The sequence below is a fragment of the Sciurus vulgaris genome, assembly GCF_902686455.1.
Source record: "Sciurus vulgaris genome assembly, chromosome: 4".
NCBI classification, from domain to species: Eukaryota; Metazoa; Chordata; class Mammalia; order Rodentia; family Sciuridae; genus Sciurus; species Sciurus vulgaris.
This window is the reverse complement of record NC_136464.1, coordinates 17,281,070-17,295,781: the sequence shown is the minus strand read 5'-3', so window position 1 is coordinate 17,295,781 and position 14,712 is coordinate 17,281,070. Positions and strand designations below refer to the sequence as shown.

General features: G+C 46.9%; 1 protein-coding gene and 2 long non-coding RNA genes across 3 annotated transcripts in view; 2 read left to right on the top strand and 1 right to left on the bottom strand.

Annotated features, from left to right (window-relative positions):
* Positions 1-452: 452 nt before the first annotated feature.
* On the top strand, positions 453-3,892 carry LOC306659293. The gene is made up of 3 exons (XR_013763262.1): positions 453-656; positions 2,803-2,828; positions 3,179-3,892. It is a non-coding gene; the product is annotated as an uncharacterized lncRNA (long non-coding RNA).
* A 563-nt stretch (positions 3,893-4,455) lies between these two features.
* LOC306659782 lies at positions 4,456-6,933 on the bottom strand. Its single transcript, XR_013763433.1, has 3 exons — positions 6,285-6,933; positions 5,755-5,860; positions 4,456-4,923 (listed from the first exon to the last, which is right to left on the bottom strand). It is a non-coding gene; the product is annotated as an uncharacterized lncRNA (long non-coding RNA).
* Positions 4,783-14,712, top strand: part of TCF7L2 (transcription factor 7 like 2) — a gene marked incomplete at its 5' end in the record, with an annotated part of 181,670 nt that continues 171,740 nt past the window's right edge. The window contains 3 exon segments of the mRNA XM_079137515.1: positions 4,783-4,971; positions 5,226-5,292; positions 5,500-5,624. Coding sequence (XP_078993641.1) covers positions 4,783-4,971; positions 5,226-5,292; positions 5,500-5,624 — 381 coding nt within the window.

The window sequence follows — 14,712 nt, the reverse complement described above, 5'->3', positions numbered from 1 at the left end:
CATAGAGGTGTACATCTCCCCATTAACCCCGGGGATCATCAGGCATTATTGTTGCTTTATTGCCTGGACCTGCTGTTAGCTGAAGCGACACATCCAGCGTCAGAACCAAAGATGGTTCCTCAGGGTTTTCCACGGGAGGGTATGTATGTGCCTTTCCAAGTCTCTTGATGGAATCTTTTGGGGGAGGGGGAAAAGGACACCCATGAAGTGGGCCCTTTTGTCTACCCCTCCCTTGGGCTAAAACTAAAAACTCTTGGGTGTCCAATTTTTTAATGTTGCTATGTTGGTTAAGGGAGGAGCTTTCTTCAAAGTCCAAATAAGGAACCATCACCCACGCAGAACAAAAAGCAAACAGAAAATCTCCCAGTGGAATCAGGACTTTGGGTTCTAAACATTTCCCCATTTTATAGCTTCCTTGTGTTTTTGGATTCTTTTTTTGGCTTCCCTCAGCCGGCTCGCTCCCTGCACAGATAAGTCTAACACAGTGGGTAACAGATCATCCATCTTGGAACCTGGCTCTTTAAAGGGAAATCACACAGGAACACAAACACGCACTTGCATGCGCGTACACATCGCGGTCAAGGGTAACGTAGGAGACTCTTGCTGAGTGGTTGAGGGAGCTGAGCATGGCTGTCAACATGTGCTCCCTCCTTCTGGTAAGTCTGAGCAGACTCTCCTTGTTCTTCCTAAATTCCAAAGCCAACCTCTCAATATGGTTTGTCTTGTTTGCTGGTGTGCTGTGAAGCTCTCAGACATAACTGGGGTGTGGGAGGAAACTATGGAATCAGACTCCTTGAATGTTTAAAAGGACCCAAGGAAATATCCAGTCCAACCACCCTACCCTCCAGGTAAGATCAGACTAAGGGGCCCCAGGAAACATGGCTCATGGCAGCCTGTGTCTACAGTCCCCAGCGAATACGTCCCACTACTTCAGCGGGTGCTGAATATCCCACCACAACATCCTTTACAGGGAACCAATACCTGAAAGGGGACTTTTAGGAACGAACTTCCTTTTCAGACTCACCGATAGGGATGAGGAAGGACAGACACCCTGGGGCCTTTGAAGGTAAAATGCAGGTTAATAATATCAACACACGTCTCGCAGAGGACAATTTAATGGAAGGAGGCTGAAGGGGAGGAGAAAACAGAAGTGAAGAAGCAAAATGGAGTAGTGGATGAAGAGGAGGAGAATCGGAGGCCGAGGGACCCCGGGTCCCCAGGAAGTGGGTCCAGGAGAGAAAGGCACAGCTGCTTCCAGATGCTGCGGCTGATTTCCCATAAGCAAAACCCATGGTGGCAGAATCCCTTGCCAGGCCCGGGCTAACATCAGAACCAGTCTGTTTTCCTCCTTCTGTTTTTAGAATTTCAGCCATTTGGGCAGAACTTTTGGTCCCATAAACCAAGAGTTGTCAGTGCCTAGAGAGACAAGTTGCCTCAACACTTGGATACAAGCCAACTGTTGTTTAAGATTTCACACCAAATCTATAAATTGCATGTCTACATTGTGGGCCAACCTGACCTTTTTTTTTTTTTTTCCTCCTTTTTCTTTTAAATATTGTATTACCTTGTTTCCTGCCAATTGCAGTTCCAATCCTGCCCCTCCTCCTCCTCCATCTGGGCATCCCCATAAGCCCTTCCAGAGATCAGGGGTTATTGACCCTCTGAGATCTTGCTGGTCTCTCCATGCCTTTTTATAGCATGAAGCAATAAAATTAAATGTGGCACATGTGCTATCATAGAATAACTTTTAATTGCTTAATTAAATCAGAGATTTAAGGAAGGCAAGACTCAAGAGTTCTTTTCGAATGAGAAAAATAAGGATATGCCAAAATGGATGAGGTTTCTAATCATTGGAAAAAAGCCTTTGGTATTTACATGTGATAAAAATGCAGGCCAGGACATTAGAAACAATCAGGACACTCTTTAAAATTTCAATTCAATATATTTATGAGTTTTTATTATACAGGTAGTCCTGTAAGGGACATAGAAGACCTCATTATCTAACTTAATTCAGATCAGGGTTAGAGTAAAACAACAACAACAAACCCAACCCACAGGACAAAGAAATTGCCATAAAACTGAGTTACTATAAATATGTTCCAGTTCAAGTAAATAAGCCCCTAAAACAGGCCTTAGGAAAGTCTACGCTGTATATAGACAGACTTAGCACAACAAGCATACAGGTGACAATTACCAAGTGTGCAAAGCTATGGTCATTTTGCTAAATGTGTAAATCTAAAGGCAACCACCTGAAAAGACCTAAAAAAGGAAACTGTTAAATCCATTTGTACATGGATTTAACAGTGAAGCATTTCATTCTTCATGTTTTTACTTGGTGTCTTGAAATAATCCCCTTTCTGTCTCCACTCTCCCTCTTAGACACTGTGCCTGCCTTATTTATTTATGAAGTCTGAAGGTTACTCCTACCTGCTGAGACTAATTAGCCCTGTGCTTTGTATCCTATGCAATCCTGTCTGATTAAATGTACACATTTGTTTTACTTCTTTTCAGGCTCCTTCTCACTCTACTTCTGATTTTCTGATTAATATTAAAGTTGGGAGTTACCGTGATTCTCCTCTGCCTCCCCCCAACCCATTTTTATTTTGCCAGCATCTTACTCTTTAGTGTGCAAATGTGGTTGTGAATTTTTTCCAGTGCAGGGGAATTCGTTGGCCTTGTCAATCTGGGTATCATTATTTTTAGTAGTCTTCTTTCTGAGACCTTAGCCTATAAAACAGTTTTGCTGAAACCCCAACTCTCTAAATATTACATGGTAAATTTTGCTTTCTTTTGGAAATATAGGTGCTGATGGGCCAACTGAAGAACAGGTGAGTTTTTTATTTTTATTTTTTATTTTAGGGAGGGGTGGGATAATTGAATACATTGTGGACTCCAGAACAACATTGCTCCTAATAGGCAATTCGCTAATTCCTATCGATTTATTTATTTATTTATTTTTTCTTTCTTGCTCCCTTTTCATGTTGTGGTTTCTGGTCCACTTCTCATTGGATATTTGCAAGAAAACCAACGTTTCTCTTCCATCATTCAGGAACGCTGTGCTTCGGGAGCTGGGCCTTTCCCCTTTAACATAATTCCTTTCCCCATTTTGTAGCAAATCAATCAATCTGCTCCCCTGGCGAGCGCCTAACAATCAACAAATACCTGTCTCCCTTCCCAGGTTTCCCACCTCCTCCCTGAGGTCTTCCAGCGTGGGCTTGGTGAGCAATTTCCTGCCAGGACTATCTACATCTTGATTATTCGGTCAGTCTTTGGGGACTTCATTTCAGACCCCCTTCGAGAAAGAGTCCAGTCCCACTGACCCCAGGGCTTGGTGAACTTTCAGTTTTATTTTCCCTGGCGCTGTTAACGCCCAAACTTTTCACCTCCCAAGTCAGAAAGGACTTTGAATCCTAGCTCATTTCCTACTACCTCCAACGTCAGTTGAAAAAAGAACAACACTTTACATTTAAAAGAATCAAATTTTTTTCCTTAAGGATATTTTTAATGCTCCTGACAAACCCTGCAGTATTTGTTTTTGGATAAGAAGTCATCTTGGCATTTTTATCCAAGTGGGACTTTGCATGTAATAAAATGATTCACTATTAATAAACAAAAAGGGAAGGTGGTGGGGGGACGTCGTGGGTTAATAGTTTCTTTCACTGTAGATGACCAGGAACTTTGCCCAGCCCCTCTGCCTCCCCAAACTCTCTCAAACTGGAGGGGTGATCCTTCCTTTTGACCACTTCTGTTACATCCCTCCCGGGGCAGCTGATTTCGCTGCTGGACTAACCACGAAGAACCCCCTCTCCTTGCCCACAATACTCCCCTCCTTCGCCCCTTCCCTAAGACTTATTTCTACTATTTCTAAAGTGCACTTTTTCTGGGCCTTTCCCCATCCCCGCCCCCCAAGTGGGCTTTCCTTCCGCCTTCCTCGGCTCGGATTCCTGCCTCGGTCGCCACCCCCTTCCCCTCCTCTCTCACTCCGCATTGTCTTTCTGCAACCGCCCCCTCCCGGAGCGAGTGCCCGCACCCTCCAGACTCCCGGGCTCGCGCACTGCGCGCAGGCCGCTCCCCCCTTGCGCGCCTCCCGCGCCGCCCCCGCCCCCGCCCCTCTCCTTCCTCCCTCTCCCGGCGCCCGAAAGGATCATTGTTGGCCGCCCCCGCCCCGCCCACCCCGGCTGTTTATTTATGCACACGTCACCGGGACGGCCCCGCCCCCCGGCATCTCATTAAGGCGAGTGTGTTCCTCTCGCCCTGTCAATAATCTCCGCTCCCAGACTACTCCGTTCCTCCGGATTTCGATCCCCCTTTTTCTATCTGTCAATCAGCGCCGCCTTTGAACTGAAAAGCTCTCAGTCTAACTTCAACTCACTCAAATCCGAGCGGCACGAGCTCCTCCTGTATCTTCGGCTTCCCCCCCCTTTGCTCTTTATATCTGACTTCTTGTTGTTGTTGGTGTTTTTTTTTTTACCCCCCTTTTTTATTTATTATTTTTTTGCACATTGATCGGATCCTTGGGAACGAGAGAAAAAAGAAACCCAAACTCACGCGTGCAGAAGATCTCCCCCCCTTCCCCTCCCCTCCTCCCTCTTTTCCCCTCCCCAGGAGAGAAAGACCCCAAAGCAGAAAAAAAAAAGTTCACCTTGGACTCGTCTTTTTCTTGCAATTTTTTTTGGGGGGGGGCAAAACTTTTTGGTTTTTTTTTTTTTTTTTTTTTTTTTTTTTTGGATTTTCTTCCTCCTTCATTTTTCTTCCAAAATTGCTGCTGGTGGGTGAAAAAAAATGCCGCAGCTGAACGGCGGTGGAGGAGATGACCTAGGCGCCAACGACGAACTGATTTCCTTCAAAGACGAGGGCGAACAGGAGGAGAAGAGCTCGGAAAACTCGTCGGCAGAGAGGGATTTAGCTGATGTCAAATCGTCTCTAGTCAATGAATCAGAAACGAATCAAAACAGCTCCTCCGATTCCGAGGTAGGAAAAGCCCCTCGGGCTGGTGGGGTTTTCTCGCTGGTTGCCGGGCTGGGCTAAGGTGGCTGGAGGGAGAACGCGGGGCTGGGGGCGGCGGCGGGGCGCCGCGGGCCGGGCGGGCGGCGTGTGCGTGCGGTGCCACCATTGCAAAAACTTGTAACCCTGTTTTTCTGCCCCCCCACCCGCCGATTCTTCCCCCTTCCCCCCTCTGCGTGGCGTTTGCCCCTCGCCCTCCCCACCTCCACCCCTCCGGGAAGGCGGAAAGACGGCCTCCGCCTCGCTCCGAAAGTTTCCGAGATAAATCCCGGGAAAGTTTGGAAGAAGGTGAGTACGCCCCGCGCGCCCCGCAGCCGCCCGCAGCCGCCCCCGGGCCGGCCGCCCCGCGCGCCGGGCCCCGCGCCCCGCTCGGTCGGGCCCCGCGCCGGCCCTGCCGGGGCGCCCGGCCCCTGGGGGCACTTTCTAAAAAGTTTCTCCTCGCTCTCTCCCGCTCCGCGCGGCCGCCGCCGTCCCCTCGCCGCCCCGCCATGTTAGCCGCCAAGAGGCAAGATGGAGGGCTCTTTAAGGGGCCACCGTATCCCGGCTACCCCTTCATCATGATCCCCGACCTGACGAGCCCCTACCTCCCCAACGGATCGCTCTCGCCCACCGCCCGAACCGTAAGTGCCTCCGCGCCCGGCCCCCGCCCTCCCCGCCCCGCATGCGGCCCTGCCCTGCCCCCTCCTCCCCTCCCCCTCCCGCCCCTCCCCTCCCCCGCTCGTGGCCCAGGCAGCCCGAAACTCTCCAAACTTTTCTGCCTTTTGTGGACTGGATTTGTTTGCACTTCGCCATGTTCTTGCTTTCAGTTTGCTGCCTCGCGATGTTGGGGAGCCCTTTCTTTCCGAGCAGGGCTTGGCTGGGGAGAAAAATCAGAAGAACTTTTTTGTGCGCTCTGATTCCCCCTCCCCCTTTGGTGGTGTTGTTTGTTTCTTCGCCCTGGGAAGATGACTGTGTGGCTCTTTCTTTTCTCTCTCTCTCTCCTCTCTCTCTCTCTTCCCTCTTCTGTGGCGTCTTGGGCTTTCCCCGGTTAACCCTTTGGCTGCTGCTGCTGGGCCCGGCGTGACCGGACTGTGCCCGGAGCGCGGGGCAGCGAGTGCATTTTCCTCCAGGCGTTGCACTTGAGAAGTAGCGAGCGCGCAGCGCCCGGGGCCCTGGAGAGGCGCCTCGGCTTTCTCTTTCGGGCGCTTATTTATTTAGCTTTCTAGTGGAGATCACTGGCTTTCGGCCCACCTTACCTCTTTCCCTGGAAGGTCACGCTAGGCGGGTCCCCCCCTACAAACCTGGGGGCTCCGGGCATCCTTTTCTTTGGCAACCCCGCAGGGCCGGAGCGCTCTGGGTGCCGAGGCGGGCTCGGCCGAAGGGCGCACTGGCTGCGACTCTCCCGGGCCGCGCGGGGTGACGGGGCAGTGCGGGGTGGGGAGGCCCTTGTGGGCAGGGTTCTTGGTTTGTGTGCAGCCGAGATGGCCTCCTGGGTGGACTTGATGTGTTTCTAGGGAAATGTGGTGCCTTGAGGTGTGGAGTGTGGTCTGCTCTCGACAGTTTCTGAAAAGGCCCTTAGTGGGCCTGGAAGGGCCAGAGACCTGTGTGCGCGGCTCTAGGGGCGCAGCGGGTGAGAGGCCAGGGGTGTCCGTTCTTCCAGGCAGTGGGCCGCTGATGGCCGGCCATCCAACTTTGGGGGCCCCAGAGCAGCGCGGGGTGCCAGGCTCCTGGGGCGCTTCCTGCAGCGTGCGTCCGGCACTCACCGCTGACATTTGTTCGAAAGGCTCATCCCCTCCCCCCACGGGGCCTCTGTCCCCCTGCCCTCGTCCTGAGCCCCCTCCCCCATCTCACTCTATTAAAAAGCCTGGATTAGGAATCTCGAGACACGCAAGATGCCTTTATGCCCGGTTTTCCGCAGTTGTCATTTTGCACCTTTTCTGGTTTGGTTCCCCACCCCTTATTTACACACAGAACTTTTTTTTTTTTTTTCTTTTTCGGTAACTGGAGATGGCAATTTGAAATAATGCACCCACTGTTCAGCAGTAGTGGATTTGGTACTCGTGGCCCAGGGTTTGCCGGGCTGGAGTTGATCAGATCTACAAGTGTTTTTAAGCATTAAAATATTAACTATCAGGTTTGGCTTGTTTTTTTTTTTTTTTTTTTTTTTTTTTGCCCTGGCAGAATGGCAAGGGCGTGCTAGACCGGTCATTTTTTTATGGCTAGGAAAGAAATAATTATCCCCCCCCCCTTCTGCCCAGGCTTCTGCATGCTTTGGAAGCTGGGAGCGAGGTTCAGCCCGACCTCCTCCTGTAGGGCCCGCTCTTTCAGGCTGCTGGGCCAGGCTCTGGCTTGCAAATGTAGGGGAAGCACAGTCAGGTTATACAGTCAGGTTATTTGGTATTTTTCTTGGGAGCTTGTGGCATCTTAAAAGGATCTATTCTGCTCAGAATCCGAGTATCCTGTACTAACAAACTGGACCAAGCAACATTCCAAAGTAATCCTGGGAATTTCTTCCTCTCCTCCCCTCCTCCCTCGGATGGAAACCGCCTTGGTATTATTCTAAAATCCACTTAGCCATCCGAAAGACCATCCGAATATTGAGCCTTGATGGTGGGCTTGTTGGCTTTCTTGGCTCCTTTCAAAGTCCACGTCTGTGACCGCTGGCAATCTTGCCATACCATCGCCTAAAACTTGAAGAGTGATGTGGTGCTGTAATTAGGAAACGGGGAAATTGTTAAAGGCAAATAAATTATTTCCCGGTGAGAAAAGGAAGGCTCCCAAACCTCGGTCCCCTTTGTGGGCATTATAGGAATAGACACATCTAGTTATTTTAATTGTGGACATAGCGGGTGGCCTTGTGCTGTGACATCAGATCGAGTCTGAGAGGACATTTCTGAACTCAGTAGGCAGTTTTAGTATTTGCATGTCAAACACCAGCAGACATCTTTGTGTACACTGCCTCTTCCTCCTTCCTCTGTTACCTGGGTTAGATTATGTGCTCCAAAATTAAAGTTATTTATTTAGGCTGGTAAGCCGAGCGGGGGGAAATGAGGACTCGAGGCTGTTGTGTGTCACTCTTGACGTCTTCGATCAGAGGGCCAGCTTGCAATTCCAGATTTGATACAGCTGCGGGAGGAATCCATAGGCAAGAGAGTGGTCATTCTGTGCTCATCTGAAATTCTCGGTGCTTTACCTAGGGTCTGTTTTTGAGGGCAAGGTGTAAAGACAAATTATCGGTATGTTTGATCCTCTTTCCCTTCCTCCTCTGGTGGTGGTTTTTTTTATTTTTTAAACTACATTTTCTGTTAGTTAGGAGCATACCTGTAAAGCAACTGCATCCTTTAAAAAGCACACTCTCTGGAACTCTTGATTTCTGCTTTTCTGTTTAAGAATGTAAAGAATTAGGAGTACCATTAAATCGGCTTATGATGAATAATACATTATCTCAAGAATAATGCTTTAATTGCTGAAGACGCCATAAAGCTTGATAGTAATAATTTTATTTTAAAAGGACAAAGATTTCCGCATAACATTAATTTAGTCTTTGATACAGTAAAAGGAATGGCTTTTAAAAAGACAGATTCAGATACAGAAATGCATTAAGCAGAGGTCTAGTCAAGGAGCCGGGAAGGGTTAGAACTGCAAATATTAGAACTGTGGATGACATTTGTATACTACAGATAAGAATGCTGTTACCACAGTGGAGTTGGTAGGAAAGAGTAGTTTTACATTTCTTTTTCCCTCCTGGCCAACAAGAAATAGGGCTATAATGATGGAAATTCCGGTTAGGTTTGAGATTTCTTTTTAAGGATTTGATTATTAGAACTCTTGCATCTTCTTTTATCCACAGTTATTTGCTTTTCAGCTGAGCTGTTTGCTACTAGGTTGAACAGATAAATAAGCTGCTGCTTTATTTATCTTGAATTCATTTTTGAACTTGGGATTCAACATTTAAAGGAAACCAAGAGGGGCCTATTCATTGGGGTTTTATTTAGCCAGGCAACTTCTTTTTCTGGCTTGTGAAAAATGGATGTTTTCTCCTCACTCAAACAACATAATCCTTTCTGATACAAAAGATTTAGACCCAGGACTGTGAAGGGTTAATGTTGGTCCTTCCCCGTTGTCTTCCCGCCCCCCACCTTCACCCCTGATTGTTTTGACAACACTTTTCAAAGTGTGACATTCCAAGCCCCTACATAACAATGTAATATTACTGTAATTACACAGGTCATTACATTTTAAATAGAGAACAATAAAATGCTTATCGCCCTGAAAAAGAACAGGTGTTCTTGCCCTTCTTTGGTATTTATGCTAATTGTTTTTCATCTCCTTCAGAAATATTTATGGCGAACATATTTAGATTTCAATCTCAATGCAGTAGTATTAATTCTGTGCTAATCTTTATAGGTTGGGGTTTAATGTCTGCAGTATGGATTATGGGCTCAACATTCACCCCATAAGTCATATTTGAATGATTATAAATTTAATATGCCAGCGCCGTGCAGTTTGTGGATAGTAAGGCTTTCTGAAACCCCAGCAACAAACTCTGAGGCAGTTGGGATCCTGACCTGCTTATCTGGGAGAAGTGTTGGGAACCTTGACCCAGTGCTTAGGGGCAGTAGCTTTGGCTGGTTCCCCTATCTCTGATGAAGAGATTTGGAGGAAAACAATCCCGGTTCTTGCTAGGAGTTTTTCACCTTGATTTTAATTTTACTGATAGGGATTTCATTTAGAGTCCCTGCTGGAAGTCGGTCAGCTGTTTCTTAGCAAGCTGTGAAAAAGTTACAGGAAGGTTTCCGGGAGCTTACAGATCAAGAATGCTGTTCTGTTAGCAGTGCAGGAGGGCTGCAGTTCTGCCCGCCATTAAAAAAATATTTGCTTTAGAAAGCTAGCATTTTAATAGTTGCACCAGAGGCTGCGCTTTTAAAGATTACAGTCCAAGTCTTTCCAGGATTTGAATGCCTCCTAACATCCCACGGGGTGCCCGGGGTTGGTGTAAAAAGTGCCTAGATTTCTCGGTTGAGAAATCCTGGTACAAGTTCTGTTACACACTGGCAGTGGGTAAACTGGAAGGTATCTAAGAGGATTTTGCATTTTGTCAGATGTTTCACAACAGGGGCCCCCGAATCACATTAAAAATGCACTGTAGAGAAAGGACAGCTGCAAATTTTTGTGTGGACGCGTGTTTCTGCACCATGACTAAAACTCCGAGGACCTTTTCCCCAGCTGTCTGGAAGTTATGTGGAAGTTGGTTTATTGGCAGTTAAGTATGGGACAACCTGGATTTAGCAAATGCTCTCTCCTACACAGGAAGTAGATGACATTATATTGAGGGAGAGGAGGAGACTTCAGCAGAGAGCGATTTACAGGTTTTTTTTTTTTTTTAAATCGTGGAGTTGCTAAATAAATAAGCCCTTTCCGAGGAAGTAGGCTTTTTAGTCTGGGTAAGTAGAGCTAGATAGTATCTTTGACCACATTTATATCTCTTCGGAGGTGACACATTTCAACAGTTTGAAAAGGAGGGGTGAACCAAATCCCCCCCGGGGCTTTGCATTTGGAAGGGTGGGTGGGAGACGTGGGTGTCTGAGTTTCTTCTGGGAGTATATATTGGAAATCATGTGAATAAATCTTCAAGTCGGACTTATAATTGAGCACATTTGTGAAGGAAATGGTTAATTTTACAACCAAAGGCAAACTCGCACCTCGACAGGTCTGCTGAAAGAAATGTGCCCCAGTCCTTTGCTGGCAAGCGCACTGGGTCATAAATCCACAGGCTTTATTTACAGCCCATAACACTTATGAATGTTAAGATATTTGACGCCACGTTGGCCTTATAATATTCAAGGTCCGCAGACATTGGCAGTAGCTCAAATTTCTCTCACTAATTATAAGCAACGAGATGGGGGGGGCGTCCCAAAGGCTGCCCTTCCCCTGCCGACCCCCACTTCTGCAATCTGAGTTTCCCGACACAGGACCCCCCCCAGCTGACCTGTACTTTCCCTCTGGGCTATTGTTATACACGTTTGTAAAGAGGACTTTGAGGGATGGAAATTCACTGGGGGGCTCTGTACAAATGCGTTTTTTTTTTTTTTTTCAAAAGCAAAGTTTCTGGGTGTTTGCATTTCCACCCCCCTTTCTTTCCCCCTTTTTTCCCCCTCTTTTTCCTTTCTTTTCTTTCTTAATCCTCTCTCCCCCACTTTTTGAGGCTTCTCTGCCTATATGTGCCATATTCCCAGAATACTTAAGGAACCTGATTGGGAGACTGCATTTTAATTTGTATGATGTTCCACCGAGCTGGAAGGGAAAAGACACACATTGCAGAGCGCGCTAGTGAATGCAAAGGCTTCAGCAAAGTGAGTTGGGTGAGGAGAGTTGATTAACAGAATCTAATATATCAAAACAAAAAAAATCTAGGTTTATACTGGGCATAGGAGGGCCACTCATGGGGGTGGGGGTGTGTGCTGGTATCCGGGAGAGGAGGCACGAAACAGTAACCTGAGGTGGCTTGACTTGATTAGAAAAGGACTAGGAAGTAGGGCAAAGACTTGGGGGAACAGCTTGTTCAAAATGGGGGGGGCTGGAAGTTTTCTTAGGGGCTGGAGGATCTTGGGAGGCACTGTTAAAAACTATTGCTTTGCTCAGCAGAGATTGGTCCAATCCCCTCACCACCGAAGGGTTCTCCCTGGCAATAAATATGTTTCCTATCAGTTGCCTGCAAGCATCTGGAGGTGGGGGGTCCAGCTGGGGCATTATCTGTGAGACCTGGCTGTGAGAGAGAAGGCTGATTGTCCTGCCGATTTTAACTTTGGTTTCAAACCGGGCTGTTTTGGTGTGTGTGTTACAGACCATCACAGTGGAGGGTCCTGGGAATTGGGGGCGCACCTCTGTGTGTGTGTGTGTGTGTGTGTGTATGTATGTGCGTGCGAGTGTCTTGAGCAGGCAAGGGGAGCTGCTGGCCTTGTCATTTCTGGCCGGATCCTTCCCTCCATCCAACCTAAACTTAAAGACCCAGGCTGAAAGGTTTTATTTTCTAATCAATGGAATGCAGAAACTTACTAGCCCTCAGGGATACATGTGAATCCCTTAACAGCTCATTACAAAGATGGGGCTGTGGGATCTTTGAACGGGTTATCAGCCACGGTGTTCTTGGTTTTCCCATGATAGGTTTTTCTTCCTTAGGCACATCTGATTTCGGGTCGGTAATTCAGCCCATTATATTTTGTTATTTTTGTCATGAAGTGGCCCCAGACAGTGCCGACCGCAGGGCAGGGAAGGGGCTGCTGTGCCTGGCATCAGCTCCGAAGGAGTTAAACGTTGCTTGCTAAAGTTTGGCATCATGAAAATAAATTTGAGGCCTGGTAGGCATTAGCAGGGCACAGCACATTTACAGAGCTTAATTAGTACGAACTGTAATTGTTCATGGTCTGCCAGAAGAAGTAATGTTCAGGAAAAGTGGAGTCCCTTTCTTGCAGTCTTGAAACCGATAAATCACTTGCATATTTGTGTAGTGATTCAAATGGAGCTAAGACCTCTCCCATCCCAACATGTGGTAAATTGTAAAGTCAATGAATTGCAGATGTAGGCTACAGTGAGATTCTCTAAGAAAATGCGGAATGAATGGGAAAGAGTGATGCTATAAATATTTACTGAGAAGATAACTAGATTCCTGCATGCTGGGCCAATTATGATGTACTAAATATATTAGTAAAATGCTTTAAAAAATCGAGAGAAGTTGTGTAGGTCTTTGGGTGGGTTGGTTTGTTTTGGAAAGTGAAATGAAAGGCACTGTGTTATTGTCATGTCAGTTTTACTGAGCCTGAATCACAATGGCATGCCCAGGGAAGGACACATGAAACCCACATTAATGCAAATTAATTCGTTATGAGTTGCAGGCCTGTGACTGCTAAGTGGAGTAATGATGGGGCATCATTTTAAGAGTGTTAGTGTAGCAACTTTTAATGAAAAATGCTGTGTTAAGAACATGTCTCAGCACTTCAGCCCACGTGTTTTTATATGCTAGAAATGTGTTTTATACAAGAGCAGGAAACTCGTCACTTTTTTTCCCCCAGTTTAAAACTTTTAATTATATTTTGATGTTTAAAGAAAGATCATCAATTTTTTTCTTAAAAACTAACCCAGAGATGCCTACCGCCCTTGCTTGGTTCAACCTCAGCTCTTCTTTTTCTTCCTTTTTATTTTATTTTTTTTGGCCAAGGATCGCAGCACAAAGTGGAAAAACAATGAATGTAACATCCCCTGTAGACCTGTAGGTAAAACTTTTCTTGAAGTGATTTTTTTTTTTTTTCCCCTTTTTTTTGCTTCTTAGAGGATTTTGGTCTCAGGCAGTGTTGCAAGTCAATACTTCTTTCCCCAAATGTGAGTAGGTGGATATGTATGGAAGCTGTAAAAGTTAATGATCATTCTCTGACTCATAGCTGATGGTTTCAGGTTGAGGAAAAGAAAAAAAAAAATTAATGAGGGTAAATAGACATTTGATGGAACACCGAGACAGTAGGAGAGATTGTTCTCGTGTCTGAGGGCATGCGTTTTGTTGAAGCGCAATTTCTGAAGGGAGAATACCAGGGGGTGAGAAGGAGGTGCCATTGTTCACGGGTTGTGTGAGGATGCTGCCTGCCGATGTTCCTGTGTCTAGATCTTTGCAGGAATGTTTAAACCTAAGGACCCACGAGAAATCCTGGTTTTGCATTCTTCCCTCTTGAAGTTAGTCTCCCTTGGCACAGACAGTCATCCAAAGTCCTGGTCAAAAGTTTACTTCCCATTAAATGAAAAAGTCTCTCAGCATAGGATTAGGGGGGCTGTGCACACACAGTGGTATGGTTTGCTGCTTCAGCTCCCTCAAAATGTCCTGATGTCTAGACATACTAATAAAGTATTTTTTCCTTGAAGCTAATGCTATGGAATTAGACTTCGAGTGGCTCATAGAGGGTGCAAGTAGATGAAAAAACGCCCAAGAAACCCAATCCTCATGGGAAATGGAGCTATTAATTTTTCATATATGGAGGGGAAAGCCAGGTGATTCTTAAAACCAAAATAATGCAAATGTTCCTCCTCACACCAGTTTGGTGGAATGAATAGGCATCAAAAAGTGATCTTCGTTTCCCTTGGAAGTTAACTCGGAGCTGGAAAAATTAGCATAGGATTTCGGTTTTTCTTGTACCTTGGAGCACGAGAGCCCTGTGGTTGAAGAAGCTGTCTCCTCTTCCCCCGGTTTCTGGATAGCTCTGATGTTCTGTACCTGAAACATCAAATCAAGAGGCAGTGGTAGTGATTAGAAATAAAATGAGAGGAATCAAGACATGGTAATAATAAGAGAAGCCATTAATTGTGAGATGTTGCCAGCTCTTCATGGTTCTTCCTGTGGACAGGCTGCTGGGCGCATAGGATGGGGAGGAGGGGCTTGGCCACTGGAAACCAGGGCCGAGGAAGGGAGAGCCCCAGGGGGGTGCAGGGCTGAAAGGAAGAGGGCCCTGGACTTCTGCTTGGTGACTTGGCACTTCAGGGAGGCACATGCCCAGGTTAGAGCAGCCACAGTTGCTGGAGAGCAGATGACTGGAGCCTGCCAGGTGACCTGCACAGGTGGGTCCCAGGAGGCGAGGCACCTGGAAACTCATACACCCAGCTGTCTTGTTCTGAATCTCTACACCTCTGCTCCTCTTCCAAGACCAGCTCTTGTTTTCTTCTTAATGATGGCTTCTAGAGAGGGAGAAA